This window comes from Chiloscyllium punctatum, chromosome 5, assembly GCF_047496795.1.
Source record: "Chiloscyllium punctatum isolate Juve2018m chromosome 5, sChiPun1.3, whole genome shotgun sequence".
NCBI lineage: Eukaryota > Metazoa > Chordata > Chondrichthyes > Orectolobiformes > Hemiscylliidae > Chiloscyllium > Chiloscyllium punctatum.
Genome location: NC_092743.1, coordinates 130,037,756 through 130,054,692, shown reverse-complemented (window position 1 = coordinate 130,054,692; position 16,937 = coordinate 130,037,756). Strand labels below are relative to the sequence as shown.

At 41.5% G+C, this 16,937-nt stretch overlaps 1 protein-coding gene across 4 annotated transcripts in view; it reads right to left on the bottom strand.

The window, feature by feature from the left end:
- Nucleotides 1-16,937, bottom strand: part of LOC140477438 (serine incorporator 1-like) — a 90,000-nt gene that overhangs the window by 14,335 nt on the left and 58,728 nt on the right. For all 4 annotated transcript variants that reach the window (XM_072571341.1, XM_072571345.1, XM_072571342.1 and 1 more), the window contains 2 exons: nucleotides 6,598-6,685; nucleotides 714-879 (listed from right to left, as the gene is read on the bottom strand). In XM_072571341.1, the coding sequence (XP_072427442.1) occupies nucleotides 714-879; nucleotides 6,598-6,685 (254 nt within the window). The remainder of the gene's footprint in view (nucleotides 1-713; nucleotides 880-6,597; nucleotides 6,686-16,937) is intronic.

The following is a 16,937-nucleotide window of genomic DNA, read 5'->3' as shown; positions in this document are numbered from 1 at the left end:
GCCTTAAATACAAAAAAAACCATTGTCTTATTGCTGAATAAAACTATTGCTGAATAAAACTAATGCTGTGTTCAGTTGGGTCCATGCACTTCAAAACAGATGCATTAGCCATGAAGGGGTGCAATACAGATTCATCAGAATTAAATTTTAAAAGCATTAAATTTTAAGTTGCATAGACTTGGCTTGTATTTCTTTAAATGTAAAAGACTAATGATCATCTAATCAAGATGTTTTAAGATAATTAAAGTATTGTTTGGCGAGATGGGAAAAAGCCATTTTTTCATTGGGGAGTTCAAGAAAATATTTCCTTGGCAAACGTGGAAGTAGAGTTCAGTCATTCTGATGTGATTACAGGAAATACTTCTTCACACAAAGGTTAGCAACAAACCCTCTTCCTTAGAATGCCATTAAAGCCAAGTTCAGAACTGACATTTTTATTTGGTTAACATATCATAGGATATGGATCCAAGGTGTCTAAATAGAATTGAGACACAGATCAGCCAGGATCTAATTGAATGGTGGAATGAGCTTGAATGACTTTTCCTGCTCCTTTATTCTTCCAAAGGTCATTTTGACAGTTTGACAACGCTAGTTAACTGCTGCCTTAAAATGGACACGACTGTGGTGACATAAAAGCATTGTATAATTCAGCTGTGTGCGTGGAAGAAGTCAAGTGGTAACAAAATACTTATTGAATTGATATCTGGGATTACCTCAAATATAAGATGCAAATAAGGAACAATGCCAAGCCAACAATGCATTGGCCATCCCAGTTCAATCCTGTAGCTGAAACATTGATTGTGTTCAGTGTATTGTTCAAATCAGGGCTGGGGAATGTCCGCTCGAAAAAGCTCATCATACTCGGATTACACTTGTCATCTGAAAGCACAATACAAATTAAGAAGGCTTACTTTGGCCATGTAGTAAATTACAAATTTAATCTCCATCAAAAATAAATTATTTCCTGTTTGTTAATGATTCCATAATGAATGCATTCTCTCTGGAAGCATTTTTTTGGTGTAGAGTTTATGATGATTCTAATTGTGCAGCAATAAATCACTCTTCCAGTTTCAATATCAAGATCACAGTCAAACAGGCTAGAATGCATTTGTAAAGTGCTTAATTACAAATAATAACTTCTTACAGAGATTTTTTTTAACTGTAATTATATCCCTCAGAAAATGATTTGATTATTATTCATTAGGACATTACTCCTGACTAATCTAGAGTATCAATCAAAAAAGGTAATTTCTTCCTGACATGTTAACAGAATTGCCAGTGTTGTGTGTAACTAGTTTCTAAAAAGGTCAGTACAGTCATATAATTGTGATAAAAATGAAGCAACAATTTCATCTTTTTTAATCCGAAAGATATTCCTTCAATTTTAGTCACATATATAAAGGGTAATGATGGGAGATAGCCTTGTGTTGCCCCTTTTCAGATAGACTTGTCACATCTTATGCCAACCAGATGCTTAACAGTCCAGCAATGTCAATGGCATCAGACAACAGGGGTGCAAGTCCCTCCTGCCAAAAGGTGCCAGTTAATTAGGGACCAGCAGTTCTACCGAACAGCAAAGTGATGGCTGCTGCCGATACAGCACTCCCTCGAGGCTGAGGGTCATGGATGGAGCCAGACCATAGGTGAGTGATGATGGGAAGGGTGTCAAGATGGGATGGGGATTGTGGGAGAATAAGAGGAGGGGTGGAGATAGCAAGGACTGAGATGGTGTCTTAACCAATGCCTTGTCAATGGCAGTTGGTCAAACCATTCAATCAGGCATCAAAGCCTTCAAATAAAGGAGCTCACACACCCAGGAGCCCACAACACAACCTGACATGGATGGCTTGCTGTTTACCCCACATGGGGAGCTTCTTTGCCCATTGGGGTGTTCATGCCCCTGGCTGTGAGATGAGGCCTTTAAGCGGCAGGACAGAGCCATCCAGGAGCTTACCAGCAACAGACTAAATCGGAGAGGTAGCTTGAAGAAGATGGTGCCCCCACATGCCATCATCCTGGCAAATTTAATGCTCCTGAAACATCCCACAGGAGAGGGCAAAGCATCCCACCCAAAAAGCATCCCAAATCAATATAAAACTTCAATGGTTGTTGTAAAATTATAGGAAGAGAATTCAAACCATGTACAGCAACCATTTACATAATGTGTGAGAGCTATGGTTATGTGTACGAAAGTACTTTTTAATCTGAATTTGCATTATTTAAATCCAGATGGTCTTGGCAATTATTCACAAGGTATCTAAGAGATTTGTACAGTTCATTAAGCTGAATTAAGAGACAAATTGCATTGATTCTCGTTCATTTCAGCCCAGTTGAAACTTCCCGAGAAAGATAAAGTAGACTTGCTCACTCCCATGATTAGAAATGATTACTGAGTGCAAAAGAACTGCACACAAAAAGATATCAGTAAAAGAATAGTTTTGTTTAGAGCTTTTAGCCATTTATTGTTTACAATTTCAGATGCTTGATCACATAATTATGATATGTTAATTTGTTTACAGTTTGTCAGCAAGTTTAATTAGTTGTATAAACCCAAAAATGGAATTGATGTATTGCCCTAATTCTATCAAAAGCTAAACACAGCTGGGAGATAGATGACACAGTAGTATCTTCATGGCGCCTGTTAACTCAAGCTCCTAGCCTAATGTTCTAGGCCTGTAGTTTAAATCCCACCACAGTCAATGGTGAAGTTTTAAATTCAACTTTTAAAAATCGGGAATTCAAACGATAACAATTATGCCAGATAACCTTTCACCTTATCAACAGTTTCCTCATTACATACCATGTAGTCCTTATGTCCTTTAGTTCACAGCCAGCTTGGGCTGTGATAGACATTTTGCCATTATTGATTATCATAAAACCCCATTTGACCTTTCATTAATGCTCTATAAGGTAGGAAATGTGGTTAAAAGTTTTATTTATTATAATATTATCAAAATGTCATCTGGTGAACCATGAGGAGTTAGTGCTCTTTAAGGAAGGAAATGTGGTTGACTCATGAAGTGACCTCTGAAGTAGCCAAATATCAGTACCAAAACCATTATCATGTCTAAAGCAAGGAATGAAACCAGACAGATCTTCTGGTATTGGTCTCAGCACCAAAACTAAAAATGGTGAACCCAGCCTTGTTAACATGCATAATTCTCCTTACTAACACGTGGGGGCTTTTATTGGAGCTCAAAAAACTGTACCACAGACAAGCCAACCAATAGCCTGGCACAGTTATACTCATGGAATCATACCTCGTCAACAATGTCACACCACCATCACCACGCTGGCCCTAAGGCAGGACAATCCTACCAGAGGTAGTAGCACAGCGGTATACAGTCAGGAGAGATTTTCCTTGGGAATCCTCAACAATGACTCTGGAGTTTTTAAAGTCTTAGGACATCAGGCCAAACGCGGAAGAGAGAACTTCTTGTTGAATACCACCTTCAATTGCCCACGGATCACCAGATGACATTTTAATCATATTAATAAATAAAACTTTGAAAAATTGCAGATGTTGAAAATCTGAAATGCAAACAGAAATTGCTGGAGAAACTCACCAGGTCTGGCAGCAGCTGTGGAGAGAAAGCAAAGCTGAGTTCAGTGACCCTTCTTCAGAACTGATAATAGCTAGGCAAAGGTAGTGTACATGCTGAAGAAAACAGAGAAGTGGTAAGAAGTCAGTGGATTGGCAGAGATGGAATCCAAAGACAGAGAATGGCAGGTAAAGGAATGGAAAACAGCATACCAGGGCGAAAGTAAAGCTGATAATGGGCACCATAATGAGGTGAAAATATGCTGAAAGCAGCCAATGTTATAACAGGCCCTGAGCTGTGGGAGTGGGTAAAGGACATAGAGTGATCAGGTTTTGAAATTATTGAACTCAGCATTGAGTTCTGAAGGCTGCAGTTCCGTCTCTTTTTATCTCTCTAAGTTTATTCAAAAGGCTTTCTCCTACACGTTGCTACATTATATCCTCTTGGGGTTCCTTTCCATTGTGTTATTTTTCTAGGTTAGTCATCTTCTGTTTCCTGTCACTGGGTTTAAGAGTTTGATTTCATTCATTAGGTTCAAGTCCACAATTTACAATTTGCATAATGTTACAACTCTTTGTAAACAAAATTGTTTATACAAGTATAGTCCGTACTATAATCTAAAGTTCCTCCAGCAATTTCTGTTTTGATTTTCATAAAAATGTTACTTTGGACGCAAGGACTGCATGCTGGGAGTAGGCAGAATAGCCAGACCATGATTTAACGTCAGTGGTACCTTTTGAAATATAAACATTCCAACTAATGACCTCTGTAAACTGCTTGCACCTGAACACGTATTCAGTCAGAGGAGGAATGGCATAAAGGGTTGTGGATCATTTTCAGGTTTGTTTTTGATTCATTTCCATTGGCTGATGCTCAAAACCTGAAGAAGTGTTTGGCGATTTCTGCAATTGATAGTTTGTCAAGTTTAGAAGGAATGATGTGCTGTGTGGTGGTCTGAAGTTCAAATTCAGAATTTCAGAGATTCCTCTTCCACAGCTGAAAAATTGCCATGGGAACATGCCCCTGCTCCACCAAGCTTACCCACAGCTGTTTAACGCACAGAGGAATTAAATCATTTGGGCCAGTCCTTCCAACCCCATCTACTGAGAAAGTCTGTTCTCAGAGCTGCTGGCCACTGCTGGCACTGTATCTGATCTGATTAGATTACTTACAGTGTGGAAACAGGCCCTTTGGCCCAACAAGTCAACACTGACCCGGCGAAGCACAACCCACCCAGACCCATTCCCTTCCATTTGCCCCTTCACCTAACACTACGGGTACTTTAGATGAATTTACCCAATTCACCGAACCTGCACATTTTTGGTCTGTGGGAGGAAACCGGAGCACAGGGAGGAAACTCACGCAGACATGGGCAGAACATGCAAACTCCATACAGACAGTCGCCTGAGGCTGGAAGAGGAAGAGCCAGGAGCTGCATGACCAAGTAACTTGGGGGTGTTCTCATTCAGCTCAGGATAGGAGCGCACAGGGATTTGAAGGCTGGCAGTGGCATGGGAGTTGGCGTGCACATAGCAGAGCAGAGGGTAAACACTGGGTTGGGAAATTAAACCTTCAGACCCATCAAGGTGGCACCTCCCACATTCGTGCTTACTGGCTGAGCTTGCTTCCCACTAGCTAACCAACTCAGGCTGGTTGGTATGGCCCTTTTAAGTGGTCATTAATTAGTCATGTAAGGGTCTCAGTTATGTGACAGTGGTGGGTGCCCAGGACATATTTGCCACAGTAAAACTGTAGCAAAGTTGGGAGCAGACAGGAAGATAGTGGAAAAGCATCAATGGAATTGTATGGGCCATTCCTCCATCTATCAATCTGCTGATAGAAGACTATAAAACTCTCACCCAAGAGTTCTGCTTGGACACTTGCTTGCACATATGGTGTCATAATTTCTATCCAGTTTGGTTTGTGGAATGTCTGAAAAAATAAGGGGAAAGTGACAGCCTAGTGGCATTATTGCTGAACTGTTATTCCAAAGATCTGGGGAAGATGAGATTAGATTAGATTCCCTACAGTGTGGAAACAGGCCCTTAGGAACCTGAATCCGAAACCCACTATGGCATTTAGTGGAATTTGGGTTCAATAAAAATCTGGAATTAAGAGTCTAATGATGACCATGAATTGATTGTCAAAAAAAACTCATCTAGTTCACTAATGTCCTTTTGGGAATGAAATTGCCATCCTTACCCCGTCTGGCCTAGACATGACACCAGACTCACAGAACCACGCTTCAGGCTCACTGCCTTTATTCCTGATGAAGGGCTTTTGCCCGAAACGTCGATTTCAAAGCTACTTGGATGCTGCCTGAACTGCTGTGCTCTTCCAGCACCACTAATCCAGAATCTGGTTTCCAGCATCTGCAGTCATTGTTTTTACCTCGCAGCACTGTGGCTGACTTTCAACATCCCCCTGGGCAATTAGGGATGGGCAATAAATTGTTGGCCTAACCAGTGACACACTCATCCTATGAATAAATCAACTCAAAAGAATGATTTGAGGAATAGTGCTCTCTGCCATTTCCAATCAAGGACTTTAAGAATCATTTCTTCTACCTAATCTTCGATGAGGAACAATGCTGCAAACGTTTCCACTTATTCACAAAGATGCTCATTAAAACCTTGCATCTATTAAAGTACAAATGACATCCTCAAAGCAGGACATCTATATTGATGATGTAATGTCATTCTGGGGCTTAACTGCATATAAAAACAAGTTTGCTTATTTTCTGATTGGAGTACGGCTTTTATCTTTCTATATTCTGTTGCAAATATTTAGTTCATAGCTCATGTTAATGTGTGTTATTCAGCACATGAGGTTACCCTGAAAATTGCTGTCTGTTTTAGTGGTGCAATGATTTGCAAATGCTGATCGTTTCTACTGCAAAATCTAGGCTAAAATAAATGATTAACCGGTAAGCCTAATGAATGGTCATCAACTCCATTGTTCTGGCTGGCGAGATTTTTTTATTCAATTCGTAATATATTTGCAGTTCAAAATGAGGAAGGAGTACATATCAGTAAGAAGAGAATCATCCACTTACCTGGCTCATTTGTCATTGCTGACCAAGTGAGGTACATAATATACAGAGTAATTATGGAGGATTGGAGGCCAGTACAAAGCTGAAATTCCTAGAATTGATTGAAATTCAGTAGAGATTCTTAGCTGTTACTGAACAAGTCAAATGTTTTTTTTTAAAAATGCATATACTAACTAAATCAGAAGTCACACAACACCAAGTTATAGTCCAACAGGTTTATTTGAAAGTACAAGCATTTGGAGCACTGTCCCTTTGTCAGGTGAAGTCACCTGATGTCATGTGACTTCTGACTTTGCCCACCCCAGTCAAACACCAGCACCTCCACATCTAATAACATAAGGAGCATTCTTTATCATAAGGGTTTTTTTGTGGATTAAACTTACAGGATCGGATAAAGGATATAAATGAAGTTGTTTCAATTGGACACAATTGTTGTGACTCCAAAAGTAATAAAAAGTGCAATAATAAAAAGAACTAATACAAATAAGTGTTCCCAAATATCACCAAAACATCTTAAAACAGCGTTCATGGCAACATTTAAAACTTCCCATAAAGTTAAAATTTTCTGAAAAATACCTAGTTGTGCTAATAATCACAAAATAAATTTATAGGGGTTTAATCATGGTTCGTGTTGTCCCATTATAAGTCAAAAAATCATCTACACTAATAGGAACTCAGTGTTGGTCAGGCTTTACTACATTGCAGTGATTTATAATGTCCCTCAAGCCAAGGGTGGCATGGTGGCTCAGTGGTTAGCGCTGTTACCTCACAATGCTAGGGAGCTTGGTTCAATTCCAGTCTTGGGCAGCTGTCCGTGTGGAGCTTGCATATTCTCCCTTTGCCTAACTGGATTTGTTCTAGCTCCATAATCCAAAGATGTATAGGTTGTGTATTAGTTGGCAGTAAGTAGATGGTAGGGGGAAGTGGGCTTGGTAGGCCAAAAGGCCTGTTTCCAAGGTGTAGGAATTTTAAATGTTGCCTGTTCCCTAGTAATTTTTATTGCCACCTCTTTTCTGTTGGTGCATCAGTCTTTCTGTAGGACTGCCACAGCTTTGTTAATGTACTATTGCTATCATAACATCCAACTCTCTCTTTTTTCTCATTGAATCTGCCATACTGTTTCTGGGATCACGCCAAATCTCTGTTCTCTTTGGCATTTTGTCAGTTGTTTTGTGCAGTAATTCTGGATGTTCCATTCATGATGCATTTAAAATGTTTTAGGACAGCTAAAAAAAATGGGAGTCAAGGGGCCAGATTTTCATCATGAAAGTAAAAGGTTTAAGTTGGGAAATCTACCAGCTCAGCAAACTTGGTACCTCCATGTTACCTGCAGAGTCTCTCATTAAGTATCACTGTGGGCAGACGTCAAGAGATTGAAATAAAAGAAGTTTCCAATAAGCTCAGGGAGCCCTTACTTGTCGACACATGATGGTGAAAAACCTTTCATTTATAGAGCCATTCCAATGAAATTAAATACCCTCAAGTGATTAATTTGTTACAAGGACAAACAAGCTTCAATAACCACGTTAAAGACAGCTAATCCTTTAATAGACTTAAAACTTTCAATCAAAATGTGAACTTAACCAGCCTCCACCAAACAAGATGTGATTTTAGAATTTTTAGGCAAGCATTCAGAATGAGCTCACCTGTATTAATATCTCTTGGTGATTGTCAACAGTAAAGTTGGTTGAAGCTGCAGAAATAGGTGGTAAAAAAATTTCCACGAAACGCTAGACTTGTTTTTGTTTTAAGGACCACTGAAAAATGGGAGTCCACGATTTTCATCATGCAGGTAGAAGGTTTAAGTTGGGAAATCTAACACACATCTGGGTGGCACGGTGGCTCAGTGATTTGCACTGCTACCGCACAGCGCCAGGTTCCAGGGATCGACTCCAGCCTTGGGTGACTGTCTGTGAGGAGTTTACACATTGTCTCTGTGTCTGTGTGGGTTTCCTTCAGATGCTCTGGTTTCCTCCCACAGTCCAAAGATCTGCAGATTCGGTGAAATGGCCATAATGTTCAGGAACGTGTAGGCTAGGTGCATTAGTTAGGGGAAATGTAGAATAATAGGGGAGGGGAATGGGTGGGGTAGGATACTCTTCAAAGGGTCAGTGTGCACTTGTTGAGCCAAATGTCCTGTTTCCACACTGTAGGGATTCTGTGATGAAATAATACTTGAACAGACTTTATCCATTCTCCATGAATGGTTGCAGCTCTTCCAGCAATTTATGATTCTATATTGTACGTTAAATCCTTGGAATACTAAAAGAGAGGTCTTTTAAAATTTAGCACTTATCCCTGATGAAATTGGATACACTACCATGTATCACTCCCTACTTCCTGCCAGCAAAAACAGAACACGAGAATTAGAGTAAGAACCCACATCCGGTCCTGGACAATATTTCTAAAGTCTTCCAAAGTCTACCTGACTCCACAAAACTCTGACCAATAAAGGTGGAGAGTACAGCTTGGTAAATTGGAAGTTTGTCGGAGTTTCTATACCATGAATGTTTGAAACTGGATCAAAACAAGAAATAACACTAAACAGGAAGCAAGAGTTTGGAATGTGGGACAGAATTGACAAACAATGGAATAACTTTGTTGGGGGCAGTGAGGTGGGAAGTATCTCGGACAACCAGATAAAGGTTGAATGTAGGGAAATTCAAAAGTGATGGGTCTAAGAGCAGCGAGTAGGCACATGGTCTGGATTGACTAAATTCATGTACCACTTCATATGTTTTTCATGGCATATCTACCTTTCTGTTTTCTCATACTTAACTGGTGCTTTGCATACATATTCAAATGGAATTTCACCGTGTCAATGATCAAAGTTTGAGAAAATTTGTAGGAATAGGCTTGCTGTTGAACAGTGCTCACCTGAATGCACAGACAAGAGTGTTAACCGACATAGCTGGTGCTAAGAGAATAGTGAACCATTAAAACAGGTTGGGAGAACTGACTGTCCTTCCTCATTCATAGCCCCATCTATTAATGCACAGGGAATTGCACTCAGCATCACTAAATCATGTTGCATCACGAAATACAGCCTTTTTTTCATATTGGAAGCCAGCCTAGTGACAAAGACACGCTATGGGCACTTTTTAATAAATCTCCTTCACCAGCATATGCATAAGAACATACTGCGCATGCTCCTGGTCTCAGCAAACCCAGCCTAGAGGTACATCTCTAAAAATCTGTAGTGCATGATTATATCAAGTAGATCTCTTTCTTATGGATGCCAATAATCAGTGATTGAGTTCTGTGATTTGTAGTCCTGGACAGGAGGGAGGAAGTTTTTTTTAACTTTCCCAAAGGGGCAGGAATCCATTCAGGTATTCACTAAGGAGATAGTTAGATGACAGTGTTGTAAGTGAACCTTACGTTGGATGTGTAGCAAGTACTGCTCCCAAACCGTACTGGAATAAGTCCTTCCCCACACTGAGTGCCCCATGTACTGATATCACTTCCTATAATATTATAAGCTATCTTCATATTAGTAGCCTTTGCCTCATTCAACGCCTGCCCTCAAGTATTCATTCTGTCCCTGAATTTTTACTCTTCCTCATGAGAAACATGTTTATATTTTCATATCATTAACATTTCTATTCTTATAAGTCTGAAACTGTTTATTACTAACCTGTTTTATTTGCGTCATCATTAACCTGCATCCCACTTCCATGCTCACTAAGATTCTTATTGTAAGGCATTATCATTAACCTTGCTCTTGATTTCCCCACAGGATGGGTAGAATTGGTATTGGATGTGTGTGTTTTTTTTAAATGAAGTTGAACGTTAACTCTTCATTTTCCTTTGGGAAAGGGCCCCTTTCTGAAATGTTATATACTGTTCTCACTGTTGGGATGAAGTGTTTATCATGTTCCCCACATTGGCATTCATTGAAATTTGACTGGGTTTCTGTTAGCATAGGTTGAATATGGAGTGGTCATGATGTCAGTTTTGAAAATTGTGGCACTGGAAAAGCACAGCAGGTCAGGCAGCATCCAAGGAGCAGGAGATTTGGGATTTCAGGCATAAAACCTTCATTATGGTGTCAGTTGTCTGGTATTTAGATTAGATTACTTACAGTGTGGAAACAGGCCCTTCGGCCCATCAAGTCCACACTGACCCACCGAAGCGCAGTCCACCCAGACCCATTCTTCTACATTTACCCCTTCACCTAAGACTACGGGCAACTTAGCATGGCCAATTCACCTAACCTGCACATCTTTGGACTGTGGGAGGAAACCGGAGCACCTGGAGGAAACCCACGCAGACACGGGGAGAATGTGCAAACTCCACACAGTCAGTCGCCTGAGGCAGGAATTGAACGCGGGTCTCTGGCGCTGTGAGGCAGCAGTGCTAACCACTGTGCCATCATGCCGCCTACATTGTGCCACCATGCAACCCACGATGGGACATAGTTAGAAAAATAAGGCCAGATCACTCAGGAGAAATGATAGGAAGCACTGCTACACACAAACAGTGGTAGAGATTAGGAACTCTCTTCCATAAATGGCAATTGATTCTATATCAATTATAAGCTTTAGTTTTGAGGCAGATAAGTTTTGTTACACAGACATATTAAGGAAAATGGGCCAATGGCAGGTATATGAGTTATGCCATAGATCAGCCATGATGTCATTGAATGTACTTCAATCTAGTGCTTTGTGCATGTCTGAGGATCAGTCTCCTGGATTACCTCATCAACGTCCTCTCTCAAAATGGGATGCAGAGTTTCTCCTTCCCTTTACTTTGTTTCCGGTTGCAAAGTTGCAGAATTATTCTCATCTCTTTTGTCTGGCTTGTCTCTGTTATCCTCTCGGTTCATGCTAGAGGAGTTGTCCATTGTGCAATGTCTTTAAGGCACCCTTTCAGGCTTTCTGTTGGCACATGGCTAGGTTTTATATTTGGAAAGTCTTCAGTTTGTCTGAAAGTGGGTTTCTGCTTTGGGCTCAGATACTGCCATCATCAAGATTTGTTCCTTCCTTTCCATGGGGCTCTGGAACCGCAAAGGGTCATTGCCTGGAGTAGATTTGGCTGCTTCTCCTGACATTTCCTCATTGGTTATTGCTGCATGGGCAGGCTCATTATGCCAGGAGCGAACCTTGATAATCTTAAGACTCTTTGGAAGGCCCTGTTGCTACACTGGGTTGGAGTAGCTCTACAGCATCTTGGTAGTGCCATCTCCTAGCCTCTCGGACCCCCACCACTACCTCCATGCTTTCTTTGAAGAGCTATGTGAATTCCAAAGCTCCTTAGAAATATAGAATGTTTTGTCAAGATTAGGCAGCAGTAGGATTGGATGTGTTCAGGCTCAGTGCCCAATCGCTCCCACTCACTTGGCTGGCCCCATTATTCTTTCTCCTTTATTTTATTTTGTTTCTTCTTTTCTCTTTCACGGCAGTGCTCACCTTTTCTTCTTCTCTGCAGCTGCAAGGGATGATTTCAGTGTTGGTGACATGGTGGCTCCCCCCTTGCTATGGCGGTATTTCAGCAGGGGCAGCGTGGTGGGTCCAGTCCAGAAATCCCTACTTTGGTGGCCTCACAGGCAGTTTTGGTGGCCACTCCATAAACCCAGATTGCCATGGATTGAATAATAGATGAAAACTTTAATTCAATCATTTCTTCTTATAATTTTGGTAATTAAAATGGTGCCAAGTTGTGGTGACTCATACATATCTCACTGATTTTCACAAATACAGGTGACAATACGTTGCTGTTCTATTCATTGAATGCCTACAATGTGGAAGCAAGCCATTTGGCCTATCAAGTCCACATTGACCCTCAGAAGAGCATCCCACCCAATCCCTATAACCTGGCATTGCCCATGGCCGATCCACCCAAATTGCACATCTTTGGACTGTGGGAGGAAACTGGAGCATCCAGAAGGAAACCCACTTGGACATGGGAAGAATGTGCAAACTCCATGGAGACAGTCACCTGAGGGTGGAATCGATCCTGGCACTGTGAGACAGCAGTGCTAACCACTGAGGTACCGTGTTGCCCTTTTTCGAAATAGTCACCATGATTTGTGGTGGCTTGGAGTTACCTTCCACTGTCTCCACTTGGAACAGCATAAGGTCCATGTTCTCCTGCTCTAGCTGGTTCTTAAGGTTAGAGGCTCCCCTTGTATGTGCTTTGAACTCCCAGTTCCCTGAGGCAGACTCATGGTCTGAGACACCTTCCTGTGCAGAGGCTGTCTCACAAATGGTTTGGATCTGGGTTCTCTCTGCTACTGGCTGTGAAGAAGCTGTAAGGCTTCAGATGCTTCAGTGGACACCAAAGAGTAACATTGATTCAGAAAGGTTATACAGGACATGTGATATGTCTCATTTGCACATCAGAATCATGCAGTCTTCCAGTATAAACTCTTCACTGAAACAGTGGACCATGGTAGCATCCTATCTAGGGCAGTAGGAGCTCAATTCTCAGCAACTGCACAGTGTCTGAGAGAATGGAGACAACATTTCCTGTATCAAGCTTAAATCTTGTCTTGCTTCCATTGACAAAGAGCTCTATACTTCAGAGATCCTTGTCATTTTAGTTACTTCTCCTAGGAAACAGCTAGGTGTCTTCTATTTCCTGTATATAAACAACCTATTCAAAGATCAGGAGATGAAACCTTCTTGCTGCAGCACATTGCGCAAAGTGGACTCTTCCCCTCTGAGCCAGGCAGCCTGTACTGGAGGTGAGAAACATTTTGAGTTGGTGGCCTCTTTCGGTGTGACATATGGTGCAAGTTGTCTTGATGCTGTGATGTCCTCTTCCACTCATGTCTGTATAATGGCAGGCTCTTTAATACCCCTTCAGTTCATGAAATGTACAAACATTATAATCTGGTCAGATGGATCTTGTCCCCTTCCCTCCCCCCAAACCCCCAGCTCCCACAGCCACACTGATTGTGACAAAGAAAGGTCCTCTCTGGATTGTAGAAAGCTGGATCAAGCATGGTCATTCACGACATTCTGATGAGTATCTAAGTACTCATCAGAAGCCTCCAATACTTTGCCATACAACCGAACATTCAGCTGTCAGGCTGATCTACCCTGTATCCTGCTGGTTTTGCTCACGACTGGAGGTTTCCAATCTCAAGATTTCACTTGTTGCTAAGGTGTGCTTGTCCTATGCAGTCAATCTCACTTTGCACTTGATTGCAGCTGCCCTGGTGTGTTTGCTGACTGCTGGAGTTGTTTTTTTTTGTTCCATGTTTGTTGGTATCTTCCCCTGGTTCATCAGATTTAACCTGAGATCCTCTGCTATGGCCTCTTATGTTTACTTCATTTTGTCTCTTTTGCTTGTTCCTCCTGTTCCACTGCGCTACTGCTCTGTTTCACAATTTTGCTTTAAATGTTGAATTTGGCTGCCGATACATCTAGCCCTTGTTTTAAAGTTTTTGGGCAGTTCTAGATGTCACTGGCTGATAATGATGGCAGTGGGAACATTTTAATCTGTGCTTAAGGTTAGGAGAGATGAACATCCTTGTTGATTCGGACATTTCCTTTGGTGTACATAACCACCCCACCCACTGTGCCAGCTCACTCGATCACAACACTTCTCATTTCCACTGAAGTTTCAAGTATGTAGAGAAGGTGTAAAACTTGACCTACTCTTGGGAAATAAGGTAGGGCAGGTGACTGAGGTGTCAGTGGGGGAGCACTTCAAGTCAGTGACCATAATTCTATTTGTTTTAAAATAGTGATGGAAAAGGATAGACCAGATCTAAAAGTTGAAGTTCTAAATTGGAGAAAGGCCAGTTTTGATGGTATGATACAAGAACTCTCAAAAGTTGACTGGGGGCAGATGTTTGCAGGTAAAGGGATGGCTGGAAAATGGGAAGCCTTCAGAAATGAGATAACGAGAGTCCAGAGACAGCATATTCCTGTTATGATGAAAGGAAAGGCTGGTAGATATAGGGAATGCTGGATGACTAAAGAAATTGAAGGTTTGGTTAAGTAAAAGAAGAAAGCATATGTCAGGTATAGACAGGATAGATCGAGTGAATCCTTAGAAGAGTATAAAGGAAGTAGGAGTACACTTAAAAGGGAAATCAGGAGGGCAAAATGGGGACATGAGATAGCTTTGGCAAATAGGGTTAAGGGGAATGCAAAGGGGTTTTACAAATACATTAAGGACAAAAGGGTAACTAGGGAGAGAATAGGGCCCCTCAAAGATCAGAAAGGTGACCTTTGTGTGGAACTGCAGGAGATGGGGGAGATACAAAATGAGTATTTTGCATCAGTGTTGACTGTGGAGAAGGACATGGAAGATACAGAATGGAGGGAAATAAATGGTGACATCTTGAAAAATGCCCATATTACAGAGGTGGTGGTGCTGGATGTCTTGAAATGCATAAAAATGGATAAATTTCCAGGACCTGATCAGGTGAATTCTGTGGGAAGCTAGGGATGTGATTGCTGGGCCTCTTGCTGAGATATTTGTATCATCGATAGTCACAGGTGAGATGCTGGAAGACTGGAGGTTGGCTAATGTGGTACCACTATTTAAGAAAGGTGGTAAGGACAAGCCAGAGAACGAGAGACCGGTGAGCCTGACCTCAGTGGTGGGCAAATTGTTGGAGGGAATCCTGAGGGACACATATTTAGGGAGGCAAGGACTGATTAAGGATAGTCAACATGGACTTGTGCATGGGAAATCATGTCTCAAAAACTTGATTGAGATTTTTGAAGAAGTAACAAAGAGGATTGATGAGTGCAGACCAGTGGACGTGATCTACATGAACTTCAGTAGGGCATTCGACAAGGTTCCCCATGGAAGACTGATTAGCAAGGTTAGATCTCATGGAATACAGGGAGAACTAACCAGTTGGATACAGAACTGGCTCAAAGGTAGAAGACAGGGGGTGGTAGTGGAGGGTTGTTTTTCAGACTGAAGGCCTGAATCATCCCCCGTTCAGTATGGAGTGCCACAAGGATCGATGCTGGGTCCACTACTTTTCATCATTTATATAACTGATTTGGATGTGAACTTAGGAAGTATAGTTAGTAAGTGGAGGTGAAGTAGTCTGCAAAATAGGTTATCTCAGATTATAATGGGATCTTGATCAGATGGGCCAATGTGCTGAGGAGTTGCAGATGGAATTTAATTTAGATAAATGCGAGGGGTAATATTTTGGGAAAGCAAATCTTAGCAGGACTTATACCGTTATGGTAAGGTCCTAGGGAATGTTGCTGAACAAAGAGATCTTCGAGTGCAGGTTCATAGCTCCTTGAAAGTAGAGTCACAGCAAGATAGGATCGTGAAGAAGGCATTTGGTATGCTTTCCTTTATTGGTCAGAATATTGAGTATAGGAGTTGAGAGGTCATGTTGCAGCCGTACAGGATGTTACTTAGGCCACGTTTGGAATATTGCATGTAATTCTGGTCTCCTTCCTATCAGAAGGATGTTGTGAAACTTGAAAGGGTTCAGAAAAGACTTACAGGAATGCTATCAGGGTTGGAGGATTTGAGCTATAGGGAAAGGTTGAATAGGCTGAGGCTGTTTTCCCTGGAGTGTTGGAGGCTAGAGGATTATAAAATCATGAAGGGCATGGATATGGTAAATAGACAAGGTCTTTTCCCTGGGGTGAGGGAGTCCAGAACTAGAGTCCAGAAAGATATAAAAGAGACCTGAGGGTCAACGTTTTCACACAAAGGGTGATATGTGTATGGAAGAGCTGCCAGAGGAAATGGTAGAGGCTGATACAATTACAACATTTAAAAGGCATCTGGATGGGTATATGAATAGGAAGGGTTTGGAGAGATATGGGCCATGTCCTGGCAGGTGGGACTAGATTTGGTTGGGATATCTGGTTGGCATGGACGGGTTGGACCAGAGGGTCTGTTTCCGTGCTGTACGTCTCTATGTCTCTATCATTCACATTCAATGCACCTCCTCAACTTTTAATCATCCCCCGTTCAGTATGGTGGCTGACAGCAGTCACCTTTCCCAAATGCACTGATTCCATAGGATGGGCACATGCCTTATATCCACCACTTGGTCAGTTTTTTCGTACCTTACAGAAGAGAAAACAAAACACAAGGGAGAGGACTGGAGGTGGGCTGTCCCAGATTGAAACTGTCGGTTGCTGAGAAGGAGGCTGTGAAAACCTCTGACTATCAGCGATGGAGAGACTGGGAGTTTTCAGATGCCTGGTGACAGAACTAAAAACAAATCTTATACATACTTCATATAAGATAAGCTTGTTTCTCTTTATTTCACAAAGTCGTGAAATGTTGCCTTAAGTGGTGACTTGTAAACTTTTCACTGTACTCAGGTGAATATAAGTGACAATAAAATCAATTAAATTCAATTCAAGTATGATCACCTGATGATGGGGATTAAT